General features: G+C 56.8%; 1 protein-coding gene across 1 annotated transcript; it reads right to left on the minus strand.

Moving 5' to 3' along the window:
- Nucleotides 1–608: 608 nt before the first annotated feature.
- IKBKE (inhibitor of kappa light polypeptide gene enhancer in B-cells, kinase epsilon) lies at nucleotides 609–13,646 on the minus strand. Its single transcript, XM_009888206.1, has 19 exons — nucleotides 13,506–13,646; nucleotides 12,988–13,117; nucleotides 12,291–12,472; nucleotides 11,807–11,967; nucleotides 11,173–11,283; nucleotides 10,698–10,877; nucleotides 10,144–10,346; nucleotides 9,698–9,762; nucleotides 9,527–9,618; nucleotides 8,797–8,898; nucleotides 7,380–7,446; nucleotides 7,169–7,281; nucleotides 6,800–6,876; nucleotides 6,497–6,536; nucleotides 5,509–5,610; nucleotides 2,875–2,971; nucleotides 1,762–1,865; nucleotides 1,386–1,457; nucleotides 609–642 (listed from the first exon to the last, which is right to left on the minus strand). The coding sequence occupies exons 1-19, from the start codon at nucleotides 13,575–13,577 to the stop codon at nucleotides 609–611; spliced, it is 2,004 nt and encodes a 667-aa protein (XP_009886508.1). The 5' UTR covers nucleotides 13,578–13,646.
- Between the last annotated feature and the right edge of the window lie 507 nt (nucleotides 13,647–14,153).

Raw genomic sequence — 14,153 nt, forward strand, 5'->3', positions numbered from 1 at the left:
GGGCTTCCCATTCCCAAACCCCTCGAGCAGCCCGAACTCAGGGCTGGGATGGAGGTGAAGCCCTGAAGCAGGAGAGGGCTTTCTCTCACAGGAGCGTCAGCCTTCCCCATGCTGTCGCCTCCCAGGCAGAGCACTGGGGCTGTCCTGGGCTGGATCAGTTCTCCCACCCACCAGGTACAGCATCGCACCCGCCCCGCACTCCTCCCCGCTCCATGAAGCCTCAGGGGGCAGAAGTACGGTAAAAGTGGGCGTAATCTCTAAACGAGTAAGACAGCAAAAGATAATTTATGTGTCTAGCCTCTTTTTCTTCATCATCCAACACGGTGATACAGAGAAGCTAGAAAAACAAAGTCCTTCAAGCACTTTTTAAAAGGAAAAAAAAAAATAACCCCAATTTTCTGGTCAAACTTTCAAAGGCTCAAGGCGTGCAAGCCACTCAAAGCTAATGCTGGTGAACTGTGCAAAAGTGCTGGAGCGGAGAGGTAGGACACAGAGAGCTCCTCAAACACGAACGTCAAATGTCTCCGTCACTCTGGACCCAAAGTGCTGTAAGTGTTCCCTGCTGCAGGACGCGGTTTGCTTCAGCAGCTGCAAATTCACCGCGTCTCTCAAATACCGGGAGTGGGGGCAGCCCCGCTTAACCTGCGGGAACAAAACCAAAGGCTTTAGGCTAGAGAGGGATTGCCTGGGCTCACGCAACCCCAAACTACAATTTGGGCTGGGCACCAATCTCTGGGCTTGTTCTGTGCCTTTTGGGATAAACTCTTCATATCAAAATCACACCAGAGCTTTCTTAACCCTTATTCACAGTGGACACGCTGCAACAACACCGTTGGTGCTATGAAAACAGGGCTGGTGTGAATCACCCATTTCTTTTTCTGCCTTTAAAATCTGATCTGAAACTCTTCGACATTTCGATAATGCAAATCAACAATACGAATATGCATAAGATCCTCAAAAAAAAGGTTGCAGAGGAACAAACCCAGGGGGTTTCATCAGCAGTAGGATGCTGGGTTTTGCACAGTGTTTCATCCAGAAATGGAAAGCATCCACTGCTCCGTGGCAGTCAGCAGCTGCCAGTGCTGAGCAGCACAGGAAAAAGGCTGGAAAGAGGGTGTAGGCATGACATAGCATTTGCAGAAGATCATGCTTAAACTTCCAAGAAAGAAAAACCCTCTTCTGCTGCCAGACCATGATGAAAACTCGGTGCCGTTAAGCCCCCCGTGTGAACCAGTCCATGAGTAGCTGTGGTGGTGCTCAGCAGCAGGCACGGCTCTCCACACCAGGGCTCATTCAGGGACTCCCAGGGACCCTCCCAGCCCTTCCCAGGGCAGTGAGGGCATGTCCCGGTGCTCAAAGCCATGTCTCTGGGTGCTCTTACTCACCGCTCGATGATGCTGTTGTTGAACTGGAGATCACAAGATACTGACCTCATCTGCTCCAGCAGCTCCTGCATCCTGCCGGGGACACAACCAGCCCCTTACCCCGCTGCTGCTCAGCCTCCCGCTCCCCGCGGGAGCAGCTCCTGCGGAAGGGTGGGCTGAGCCGGCAGGGACACCCCACGGGTCACCGAGCGGGGATCGCACCTGGCAGGACCACAGCGTGCACAGCGGGGAAGGGCTTAACGCAGACTGTCCCTGCGGCCACCGAGCCCTCGCCCTGACGCTCGCCCCGTTGCTCAGGCAGAGGATGGGCAGCGGGAGGTCCCGCTCCTCCCTGGGGAGCCGCGCTGTCCGCAAAACCCTCTTCCAAGAGACTCACCGAAAAGCCATCTCCTGGTGTGCCTGGCTTAGATGGACGGGTGAAGGTGCAGGAGGAACCGGGGCCAAACTCTGTTTCTCCATCTGGAGGAATCTGTCCAGAGCCTGCGGAGACGGAGAGATTTGGCAGCCCCCGGCTGGGTGCGGTGGTCTCAGCCCCGGGTGCTGCAGTGCCCGGACCCTCCCTGCAGTGCTGCGAGTGCGGCGTGTCCATCCCGGGACAAAGCACTTGGGGAAATGACACCTACACAGTCACACCCAGCACATCCACCTCTTCACACAAAATACACTAACCAAAGGAGCGGGGCATCTACCAGGTGGCTGTGCTGCAGCTCGTCAGAGAGCCCATGGGGAGAGCTGGAGGTGAAGCATCATCTTTTCTACTATGGCAATTCCTGTTTATTGGGTACAGATTCCCCAGTGCTGGACAGTCAGCGGGACCAGGGGTGCCAGTCACAGCATCCCAGACTGGTGGGGGCGGGAAGGGCCCTCTGGAGCTCCCCCATCCCCCCCCCCGCCAGAGCAGGGGCACCTCCAGCAGTGGCACAGGACGGCGTCCAGGCGGGGTTGGGATGGCTCCAGAGGGGGAGCCCCCCCCCCCTCTCTGGGCAGCCTGTGCCACTGCTCTGCCGCCCTCACAGCAGAGAAGGCCCTCCTCAGGTGGAGATGGAACTGCCTGTGCTCCAGTTTGTGCCCGTTACCCCTTGTCCTGTCACTGGGCACTGCTGAAAAAGACTGTTCCCATCCCCCCGGCACCCTCCCTTGAAGGATTGATCAGCGTTGATGAGATCCCCCTCAGTCTTCTTTTCTCCAGACTGAACAGCCCCACGTCCCTCAGCCTTTCCTCTTAAGAAAGATGCTCCAGTCCCCTCATCATCTCCGTAGCCCTTTGCTGGACCCTCTCCAGCAGTTCCCTGTCCAATGAGTTTTACCCGCTCCTTCCTCTGCTCATTAGGGAAAGCAAGCTCTCCGGCGCGGATCCCCTACAAAGCTGCAGCAAGTTATTTAAAAACACTGTGGTGTTTCCCTGCTCATGGCGGGCATTGGGAGAGCGGAGCAGCAGCGTTATCTCGGAGCAGGGAGAGGCTGTGCGGCAGCATCCCCGGGCACCCACGCTCTGCAGGCAGTCCTGGCACTCCATCGTCTCCACGCTGCAGGCGCTGATGTGATTGCTGAGCCTCTTCAGATTCTTCTTTATCTCACAAACTTTCCTAGAGAGAAAAACAACGACAAAATTTCCAGTCGGTGTTCAGCAGCAGCGTGAATCGTTATATTATTTTTTTGTTGTTTTATTTTCGTATTGCCTTCTGCAAACCTTTCTGGATCTAAGCTAAAATCCTGAAGGAAAGCAAATGAGTCACAACAGCGTTGTAATTACGGCTGCAGCTCTGCTAATAGCCACCATTGGCAAGGTTATCCAAACAATGCTAATAGCAAATTAATTAGGGAAAGCGCCGCTTATGTGAGAGACAGCTCAAACCCATCACTTCTGCCCTCAGTGCTGCACAGGTACGTCCTCTGTCCCCTGCGGTGGACTGAGCATCTACTCAAAAAGGCTCCTTGTTTTTACATTTCTTAGTGCGTGCTCTCCGTTCGCATTCGAAGTGTATGAAAGGCAGAAAGGCAGAAAGACATTCCCCCTCACGCACACCCGGGGGTCTCTCTGCAGAGGTGATTCTTCCCCTCCACTCTGCCCTGGGGAGACCCCCTGCAGTGCTGCTCCAGTGCTGGAGCCCCCAACATAGGAGAGACATGGACCTGGTGGAGCGGGGCCAGAGGAGGGCACGGAGATGCTGGGAGGGCTGGAGCCCCTCTGCTGGGAGGACAGGCTGGGAGAGTTGGGGGGGGTCAGCCTGGAGAGGAGAAGGCGAAAAGGGGGAGACCTCAGAGCCCCTTCCAGTGCCTAAAGGGGCTCCAGGAGAGCTGGGGAGGGACTCTGGATCAGGGAGGGGAGCGATGGGACAAGGGGGAACGGTTTTACACTGGAAGAGGGGAGATTGAGATGAGATAAGAGGAAGAAATTCTCTCCTGTGCGGGTGGTGAGCCCCTGGCGCAGGGTGCCCCGAGAAGCTGTGGCTGCCCCATCCCTGGAGGTGTTCAAGGCCAGGTTGGACGGGGCTTGGAGCAACCTGGGCTGGGGGGAGGTGTCCCTGCCCAGGGCAGGGGGTGGCACTGGGTGGTCTTCAAAGTCCCTTCCAACCCAAACCATTCCATGATTCTACTGACAGCAAAGCCCAGAACAGGCTCTGCCGCGGGGGGTGATGGTGTGGGCAGTGCCCCCCCTCAGCCTCGGGAGTAAATCCTCCTGTGATTTTTGGGGGAACCAACTGCCCCATTCCTGCCAGGGGCCCTGGGGCAGAGGTGCCAGGCATCCAGCAGGCACGCTGTGAGTTGTATAAAAAAAAGGTTTGGTTTGGCTTTAAGAAAAAAAAAAAAAAAAACAAACCAAAAAAAGGAAAGAATATTTAAGGGCAACAGTCCACCTCCAGTCCCTAGAAAAACAGCCACCGCACCACAAACCCTGGCTGCTAGCAGGAAGAAACTCAAAACAGGACAATTAAAACAGAAATAACAATAAATTAAAAATATCCAGGTGTGACTCACAATGCTTTCTCCCTAAGGACAGAAAAACAGATACAAAAATACTCCAGAAAAACATAAAGAAGTTTTTTTCCCTCCCTGTGAGCAAAGGTAAGAGCCCGGCTTTAGTGCAGACGCGGCTCCTGCGCTGCACGGATTTGGTGGGGCCCTACACCCGGAGGGGATTCTCACCCCGAGACAGAATTCCCGCTGAGGCCAAGGGGAGATGTCACTGTCCCGCTATGGGACGCGGCTGGAGGCGACTGTGGGCAACAGCTTCTGTGCCCAAAGTGACACCTGCCCGTGGGTGAGGGTTTGCAGCGTGGAGAGCCCCGGCTGAGGCTGGGAAGGGGAGGAGGCAGAGCAGGGGCAGGGGGCTGCTCCTGGGGCATTCCCGAGCACCTGAGACAAATTCCTAGCCTCAAAATCCACCCCCCTGTAGTAAATCCTGTGCACGGCTACTCCACACCAGAAATACGGACCAGGTCAAAAGGTGGATTTAATTCTAAGGCATTATAGAAAACCATTCTCCTCCCGCCCACGCTGGCAGCCCAGGGGGATGGATGCCGCTCTCTAAAAGCAATCTTGCCATAAAAATCCAATTTCTGCAACATCCTCTTCCCCCAACTGCCTCTCCCTCCCCCCTGCTCGTTGCTGCTGCCATAGGCAGTGGATTGTGCTCAATCACTGCAAGGTAATTTCCTCTTTGCATTATTCCCCAAACACCATTTAACAGAAAATCATTCCTAATAAGTAGATCTCTTTGTCCCAATAGCAAGTTTGCCCTGATAAAATAACCTCTCCCCGTCAGAGAGCAAGGAAACCGGCTGCTTGAAGTCAAGCTGCAACTTTAGAGGGCTTTTTTTAAAAAAAGCCTTCAAACAAGAGGGCAGAACTACACGGCACGGGATAAGAATGGCGTGCACAGCGGGATTTCTAGCGGTCACACGGAGCTGCTTCTTTAAGGTCTTATTATGCCTTTACGAGTCCCTCGGCAGCAGTTACCAACAACATCATCTCCATCTGCATCCCATCTCCATCAATAGCAGAGAGCATTTGGAAGCTCTGGTTGCTGTTGGGTTACTGGAAAGTCCCCTCTCCCATCCCTGCCAGGGTCCAAAAGCCACAGCCCCAAATTCCCGGGAGAGGGCTGAGCAGGGGTTGGTACCTCATCCTGCTGCCGTGCAGGGCCAGGGCCTCCTGGTACCGCTGGACACAGTCATCCTGGAAAATCAAGAGAACCTTCCTGGCCAGATGCCCTAAATTCACCCTAAAAAAAAAAAAAAAAAAAGAAAAAAGAAAAAAAAAGAGAGAGAGAACACTTATTTCCTTAAATCTATGAAAATGAGCATCCCGGTTCACATGGCAGGAGACCTAAAACTGGCTCCCGAATGCAGGGCTGGGTGCTCAGGAATTAATTTTGCATGAGTGCTACAGTGGGGAAAAAAAACCCCACCGGAATTATGGCAAAGAGGAGCGGGAGGTTTCAGGGGCCGGGGGGAGCCAGCAAAGGATGCCCAGCCGGACTGTCATCCCCACCCCCGGGGCACTTCTGAGAAGTCTTTGCCGTGGAGTTCAAGGCAAATATCCAAGGTTGAGTAAAGATCAATAAAGATATAGGAGCCGCCTGTTAAATTTCACCGTCCCTGGTATATACCGAAGTGTGCATTTTATTTCTCGCCTGTGTTAAACTCCCCTGGTTTCAGTGGAAACTAAAAAGAGGATTTTTAAAGGTACAAAAGCCATCAGACACTTTACTCCCACTGAAAGTCAAGCAGATATGAAAGCATGGACGCTTCCTAAATCAGCACCTCAGAGAATAAATGGCCACAAACTGAGTAAGGGGAAGCAATAGCCTGAAACGGGCTTATTCCCCACAGTCCCACGCGGGGATTTGGCCCAACAGCAGCTCCCTCTCCCCACGTCTGCAGAGGTTTTCTCATATCTTTGCCTGAAATAGCTTGTAGCTGGAAAAAGTTTGCTGGGAAAGGTCCCGCATCCGTGAACCATCACAGAAGCCACTGATGGGTGCCCTCTCTCATGGTCAGTGACCCAGGAACGCTGCACGTCCCCGTAGGGTTCAACTGGAAACACCAAACACCCGCCTGGCCGCGGCGTGGGGCAGGTCCTGGAAAGGGCAGAGGGGTGGGACTCACTTATCCAGCTTGTGTATTTGCTCCTCGTTGTAGCCCAGCCCTGGGGACGAAAGACACCCGTCACCTGCCAGAACGCACTTTTTTTGTGTTAATAACTCAATAAACGGGCAATTTCACAGCACCCAGAGATCACTCAAGGGGCTTTTCAGGGCTGCAGCCCCTGGGAATACTCACACGGCACAGAAATCTCTGCTGACCCCAGCAAACTGAAATAATTTGGTTCCCCCCTCACCGCCAGCGCAGGGACATTCCCGCTGCAGCCCCGCACCCTGTGTCCCCGGGGCCGCCGTCCCCCTCACTTACGCGGACACGTCCTGGCCTTCTTGAACTGCTTGTAGATCAGCTGCATCTTCTCCAGGCAGCACTCGATCTGCCGGATGCTGAAACGGGGAAGGAGGCGTGAGGCCCCGCAAGAGGAAGGGCACGAGGTTGGGGTGAAATTAGCACTTTGGGGTGAAATCTGAACGCGCCGTAAGTCGGGGACGCTGCTGCCACCCATGTCTGTACATAGGGACATCACACAGTGTTACCCGTGCGGGCAGAGGGCTGTTAAAAGCCGTTTGCGGCGAGGGACCGTGCGCGGCTTTTTGGGAACACGCAACGACGTCTGCTCAACCCAGCCGAGAGCAGCAAAGCCTCGGCAGGGATTGCGGTAAAGTTGGCGCCACAAACCTTTTGTCTTCATGCACTTGTTGCCTGTGCTTCACCAGTTCGGACAAGATGCCGTCCAGCGCCCCTTGCAAGTCAAAGATGTTGTGGGAGCACTGAGAGAGCTCCTCGGCGACCTGCGGATGGGGAGGAGCCGTTGGGGCTGGCGGCTCCGAGGGCTGCCTGTGCCTGCGGATGCTCCCCGGCCCCGCACGGAGCCGCCGCGGGGGCTCACCCTCTGCAGCCTGGTCTTCACCACGGCCACGTCCTTCACCCCGCTGCCTGTGGGAACAGCCTCGTACCTGAGGAAAGGCAGAAAATGAATATTCCTTAAGCAGAACATAAGCCAGAGGCAGCCGTCACCTGGGCAAAGAAAATCCATCCCACGGCAGAGGCAGTGTCAGCATCCCTGGGGGAACTGGGCGGTGGTTTCGTCGGGCGATAACTAGCATTCAGGGTACCAGATCTGAGCCCCAAGATGCAAAGTGCTGGTGCGGCAAAAAACTCGCCCCATTGTGTCCAGTTTGTTCCAAGATCGTTAGCTTCATATCCACTGGCTTCACGCCAGATCAGATGTTGTCTGCCTCCCTGCAGCTGGCACGAGAGTAACGCCGAGCGGTGCACGCTGGCAAAGTCAGCAGAAATACTGATGCAGACCGTGTTGGAAGGGATGGATAAGCCAGCAGCATCCAGCTGCAGCATTAGCGCTCTTGGCACTACAGCCCCGTGCTAATCCGGCTGAAGTCAATGGGAACCATGTGTCCCTATCTTTTTAGATGAAATGGAAATTAAGAGACTTGCTAAAATGAAAAGAATAAAAGAAGAGCAACCCAGCAGCAAAGAATTTTCCACTACAACAACAAAAGAGAAAATAACTCCCGGTTACTTTAGATAAAACGGGTTCAGCTTTCCCTGGGGCAGTGCGGGTGGGAATGGGCGCATCGCTTACGGGGAGGACTGCCCAGGGCTTCTCCATAATTCAGCCTCCGGTGAGCACTCCATTAGTGGAGCCTCTTCAACAGAGACAAAAGCCATCTCGTGACGGAGGCTGTGGCGGGGGGGACGCTGGCTCAGTGGGCACGCAGCGCGATGGGCTGCCGGCCGCCTTCCCCGGCACTGCCCGGTGCTCCCGCGCTCGGCGTGCCGAGGCTGTTTGCAGGGAGCAGGGTCAGCGATGCCGGCCAGACCCCGGAGGGGACCTGGCAGCTGATGCCATCCTGGCTGTTATTTTAACTCTGCTGGCAGCAACAGCTCTTTTTCCCTTTCCCACAAGCTGGCAGCAGCAGCCCTGCCTTCTCCTCACGCTTACTCTGTGGCTCACGGGCTGCAACAGTCTGAAAACCCCTGAGCAGGAGCCAGGGAGCAAGAACTAATTCTGGACTGCAGCGAAACCAGGGACTGATGATTAAAAACTGAAGCAAAGAGGAAGAAACAGCCGGGGCACATTTCCCGCAGCCTCCACGTACAGTGAAAAAGCTTCTCACCTTCCAGCTACCAGCTTATTCCTGGAATTTTATTTATTTCTGATTATTCAGGCACCGTTGAGAGTCCTATATCTTATCTGCAGCCACCTCAGGGCAGCGCCGGTGCCCGCCCAGCCCAGCGCCCGCATCCCCGCGGCTGCAAAGCCGCCCCGGCACAGCCACACTTACAGCACGCGGGTCTTCACCTCAGTGAGCTGCAGGCAGGCGAGCACCGAGAGAGCCCCTCTCCTCTGCTCCAAAATCCTCGAGCACTCCGTTTTCAGGTTCCCACTGCCAAGAGAGAAAACAGCCCATCAAACGCACGGTCCCCGGTGGCCCGACCTCCATCCCGGGGACAGCCACGCATGGTGGGTGGGTAGGATGGAGCTGGTGGCTCCTCTCTGGCTGCTCGTGGGAAAATGGGGGGCTGGATGCACCTAAAATTGGGTGCTGCTGGGGGGCAGGGGGGCTGTCACCCCCTGGGCACTGTCCTGCCACTGCACAAGAGGTTCCTGCCCCGAAGGGAACGGGGAGGACGGTGAAAAGGCACAGTGATAATATTAACAGTAATAATATTGATGCTGTTTTCCTCAGCACCTCCTAAATTGAAAAAAGTGACTCCAAAGTAAGGAGTGGGGGCAGGAGCGTCCTCACAACACTAAGCGGTATTTTCCAATAGGTCCCACCTCCTCGCAGCCTGGCACACATGTCCCCCGTAGTGTCCCCTGTATGGGGGGACACGCTGGCCGTCGTGCTGTGCTCCCTCCCTACCCTGCGAGGGTACGTGGTGGCCCTGCACTCTCTGGAGGTGGCTGGAAACCCACGATGGGTTTAACTCCGAACACACAAAGCTCTCGGTGCAGGGAAGGGACGGGTCACCCCCACTGCTGCCCGCGACCGCCGTGGCTCCGGCACTCACATCACCCAGTGGAGACCTCTCGCCAGCAGCTCCCGGCAGCACCGCAGGGCTTGGGCGATGCGCAGCGTCTGGTGCACGGCGCCCACCGCACTCTGCGAAGGAAAAAGCACTGCCAGCGGCTGCGCTTCGCCGGCCGGGGCTCCCCCGGGCTGCGCTGGTACCCCCACCTACCTTGGCTGCGCTGCAGTCGGCCACCACGTCCACCTTGGGGACAAACTTTGGAAACTCAAGTGCCGCTGGAAAGACAAGACAGCGGTCACGGGGCGTTGGGGAGTCAGCTGCGGACCCACAGGGACATCTCACACCCGCCGAAGCGAACCCCGCAGCCGCTCAGAATTTCAGGCACCGGAGCAGCGGCGACGCTGGAGGCTTCGTGCAGCTCTCCAGGATATTTTGGAAACGTGGTTGAAGGCACAAACTGCCTACAAAGCCCAGCGTGGCCGGCAGCCGCGGAGCAGCAGCACACGGCAGGGGAAAACTGCCCTGAAACCTCCTAATCCATCACCCCTCCACCTCTTGCTGTGCATTGGAGTCTATCAGGATGATAATTGAAGAAAATCTCTGCAGTGGCACCCACCCTGCATGCCGCGATGTGTCTCCAAGCCAGCGGTACTCACGGTCTCTATATCTGACTCCCACCACGTCTTCTGGTTGCTCAGCGGAGCTCAGCAAGGTCAGAGGGTTGTGCTCTGTGGTTGTGCAGAAGTTATGAGCTTGTAGATTAGGATCCAATTCATACAGATGACCTTCGAAAAAATATTCTTGATGGTGAGGGACTATGTTTGTTTGTTTGAAGACGGCATCTAAGAACTTGGTGGTACTGAAATGAAAAAGAAACGAAAAGATGGGGAATAAGCAAGGCGGCGAGCGCGCAGATTTCCATCGCTTTAACAGCCTGCCACTTTCTTCTCACAGCAAAACATCTCAGAGGCTCAGGGGGGTCCCTCGGACAACCTCCGTGGGGGTCTCCATGGGCCACACCAGGAGCCAACAGCTCCCGGTCAGTGCACTCCCCAGCAAAGTCTGGTTTGAACCTGGTTTGTTTTAACCTGGTTTAACTGGGGTGCAAAGGGATCAGGCGCTCCCCCCAGGTTCACTGACTGAAACGAGGGGCTGAGGATCCTGAGCTCAATTCCCAGATTCGCTTTTAACGCGGCCTTGGCATCCTTACGTGTTGTAGGAGTGGATGTAGATGCGATGCGAGGAAGCCTGCTGCAGGGAGAAGACATCAACCACAATCCTGTGCAAAATGTCGTTGGTTTCTGCAAAAAACTGGTCGAATCCCCAGCATTTCTCCTGATCCGCCTCCAGGATGTTAGCCAAAATGGGTATCAGCTGGTCCTTCAGCCCCCTGCAGCAGCAGCAGAAGAGGTGTTTGCACAGACTGGCGTAACCCTGAGCCGTGCGGGGCCGGGCAGAGGTGCAGCCCCCCTCCTGCGGCTGAGCCCCCGCACCGTCTCGCCGTGCTGCCTCGCACCCCCTTTTCCTGGCTGTAAAGCAGCGACCTGGTGCGAGAGCTGTGACATGTGCAGATGTAAAGCTCATCCGCCCCGTTAAAACTTCCCGTGCCCTCTGAGGCGGGATGCCCTCTCCAGCCACGGCGCCCGGAGGCGAGGCGGGAGCTGAGCCCGGCGAGGGACACTCACACCGAGAGGCGGCAGGTGACGGGCAGCTCGTAGCTCCACTCGATGGTCCCATTCTCCTGCCTCTGGACCCCCGCGATGGCGCCGGGAGGCTTCTCAGTGGTAATTTTATACCTGTTGAAAGGAAATTGCTTGCAGCTGAAACGAGCCCGGTGATCGCTGTTTGGGCACTGCGTCCCTCGGGTGCAGCGAGGAGGGAGAGGGCCGAGCACGGACGGGCTGGGAAAGACACGACTCACAGAAAGAAAAACATGCGCAGGGGGAAAACGCTTCAAAAAACAGTCAAAAAGTTTCTAGCAGATGTTAACCCTGCCTCCTCTTCCAGCTGCTTGGCCACTAAGTCACAAGGATGCCTTTTGAGGGCAAATGTGGTAAATGGGGCACAGATCCTTCCCCACGCTGCACGTGCGCACTCTCCATACTGGTGAGAGTATGGAATCAGCCACGGGCTAACGTTTCGGGGCTCTCTAGGTGATACGGGATTAACTGAGCAGTAGACTACAGCTGATAGTCCCAGGGTGCTGCTGGCATGCCCCAGGCCACAGCCAGGGTGTCCTGCAGCCTCCAGGGCCACCAGCCCTGGTCCCACCTCCCCACACAGCAGCACCCAGTCCTGCCAGCCGGACGCGGTACCTACATGGTCTCCTTGTTCCTGCGAGGTCCCCCAAAGGGGACAAGGGGGAGGCTGCCGGTGGCAGCGTGGTAGAAGGTGACGCCGATGCTCCAGAGGTCGACGGTGACGCCGTACGCCTTCTGCTGCGGTTTGCGCAGGACCGCTCGCTCGTACATGTCGGGGTGCTGCAGGGACGAAGCAGAGAGCAGCACTGCCAACGCGCCCCGCGGGTCTGCAGCGGGCATCAAGCCTTGGGCGCTGGGATTGGGAACTGACTGCTCGCTTTGGCCTCTTCTGCTGCTGGATCCTCCAAACAAAACATCACCTGTAACTCTCCAACAAAAATGCTGAGCCCCCCCTCTTTGAAAAATGTGGCCCCTTTGAGATTGGACTCTCCAAGACTCTGCTGCTCTCTACAAGTTGCCCAGCCGTTGGATGAAGGGATGATGGGGACCGGCCTCCCCCAGGACTCCCAGTGGCCACCAGACCGGCAACATGCTGTACTCACGAGATATTCCTCCGTCCCGTAGACAGACACAAACTTTTCATCATCATCCAGCTCTCGGGCGGCCCCAAAATCCGTCAGCTTATAGATGCTCTGCCCATCTTCCCCCATCAGCCGCATGATGTTCCCGGGTTTGATGTCTCTGTGGACAACGCCGTTCTCGCGGAGGTGGTTCATCCCTGCCACTGGGCACAAGGCGGGAGGGCAGTTTGCTCCAGAGGGTTTTGTTTAAACATAGGAACGTGAGAAGGGCCGGAGAGGGGAGAAGCCCCAGGGCGGGTTGCACTTAAATGGGGACCAACGTGACTCTGGGGGAATGGCGAGGGTGAGCGAGCACACGGCGGGGCACTGCCCTCATCCTCCCCCACCGCGGGGCCCCACAGCTGCTTCCCGGAGCAGCTCTGCAAGGAGAAACCCTTCCCCCGGACGCAGAGCTCACAATCCCACCCCGTTTGGGGGTGCGATTTCTCACCGCTCAGCCCAGCCCTCACGTCCGTAGCCCAGGGCTGGTGCCCGCAGGGTCCCACTGGCACCGCGAGGTCCCCAGCCCGCAGCTTCTCTGCCCTGGGCTGCCCTCGTGGTGGCCCACAGCTGCCCATCGCGGGCTGGGGGCAGAGGGACTTGGGGGTTGGACTAGATGATCTCCAGAGGTCCCTTCCAACCTTGACCGTTCTGTGATTCTGTGGACCCCCGCACTCACCCACGCACTGCAGCACGATGAGGAACTCGGACTCAGCCAAACCGAAGGCGTTCGCGGGGTCTTCCAGCACATTCAGCAAGCTGCCGCTCGAGCAGTACTCCATCACCAGCACCTTCTGCTTGCTGCTGCCCTGCGGCGGGGAGCAGCCGTGAGGGCTCGGCCAGCCCCGTGTCCCCACCGGTGGCCTGTGTCCCGTCCCCCCATCCCCCCGGCAGGACCAGGTCCCCTCCCTTAGTCGGTGGGTCCCTGGGTTTCTCCTGCTCAGACAAACCAGCGCTGGAGAATGTCCCCGCTGTGCCGCACGCCTGGCCAGGGGACATCAGCGGGTCACATCCAAGCTCCAGCCCAGTGGCCCAGTGTCACCAGTGCCCCCGGGGCTGAGGCTTGGAGTGGAGCCGGAGGGCGGTGGGAGGAGAAGGCAGCCTGGGACCACCGCTCCCCTCCTGCAGCTCAGACCAGTTTCCCCATGGTACTGGCCCAGTCGGCACAGCGGGATTCTGAGCTGAGGTCCCGCTTACCATCTCCTCCACGGCAAATAATTTGACAATGTTTTTATGGTTCAGCTTCCTCAGCATCTCAAACTCTCTCATCTGGACCTCCTGGGGCCGGAGGTAGCTGGCATTATTAAAGACCTTCACAGCAACCAGCTCCCCTGATTTCTGGGAAAAGAGGAAAAAGAGAAAAAGGAAATGGGAGGTGACGCCATCCACATCCTAAGCAGCTCCATCAGCTCCGTCACTGCTCCCACATCCCGCTCGGGATGCAAACTATGCTGACAGGATGCCATGTTTTCTCGACGGACATCCCACGGCCTTCATCTTCTCCACGGCAAACACCAACCGCTCTAATTCACCTCCCTTTGCTTCCTGTCCCTGCGGCCCACGTGCTACATGGCAGCGCGTTTATTCAGCTTCATCGAAAGTTTGTAGCTGGAGCCGAGGGCAGCAGCCCCCCCCGCTCTCTGCGGGACGGGGCCGTTCCCAAACCATTGCCGCAGCCGCCCCTCCTGCCCTGCGCCCCGCGGAGACACTTCGCTCAACCCACTTCAAAGGCCGGCGAGGCGGGAGTCTGCTCCAGCCCTGGCAAGTGTTTGCATGAAATATGCAAATCACCCAGGACGGGGTTTTCAAAACCTCTGAGCATTCCCCAAAAAACAGCTTCTTCCC

Source organism: Charadrius vociferus, unplaced genomic scaffold, assembly GCF_000708025.1.
Source record: "Charadrius vociferus isolate BGI_N301 unplaced genomic scaffold, ASM70802v2 scaffold266, whole genome shotgun sequence".
NCBI classification, from domain to species: Eukaryota; Metazoa; Chordata; class Aves; order Charadriiformes; family Charadriidae; genus Charadrius; species Charadrius vociferus.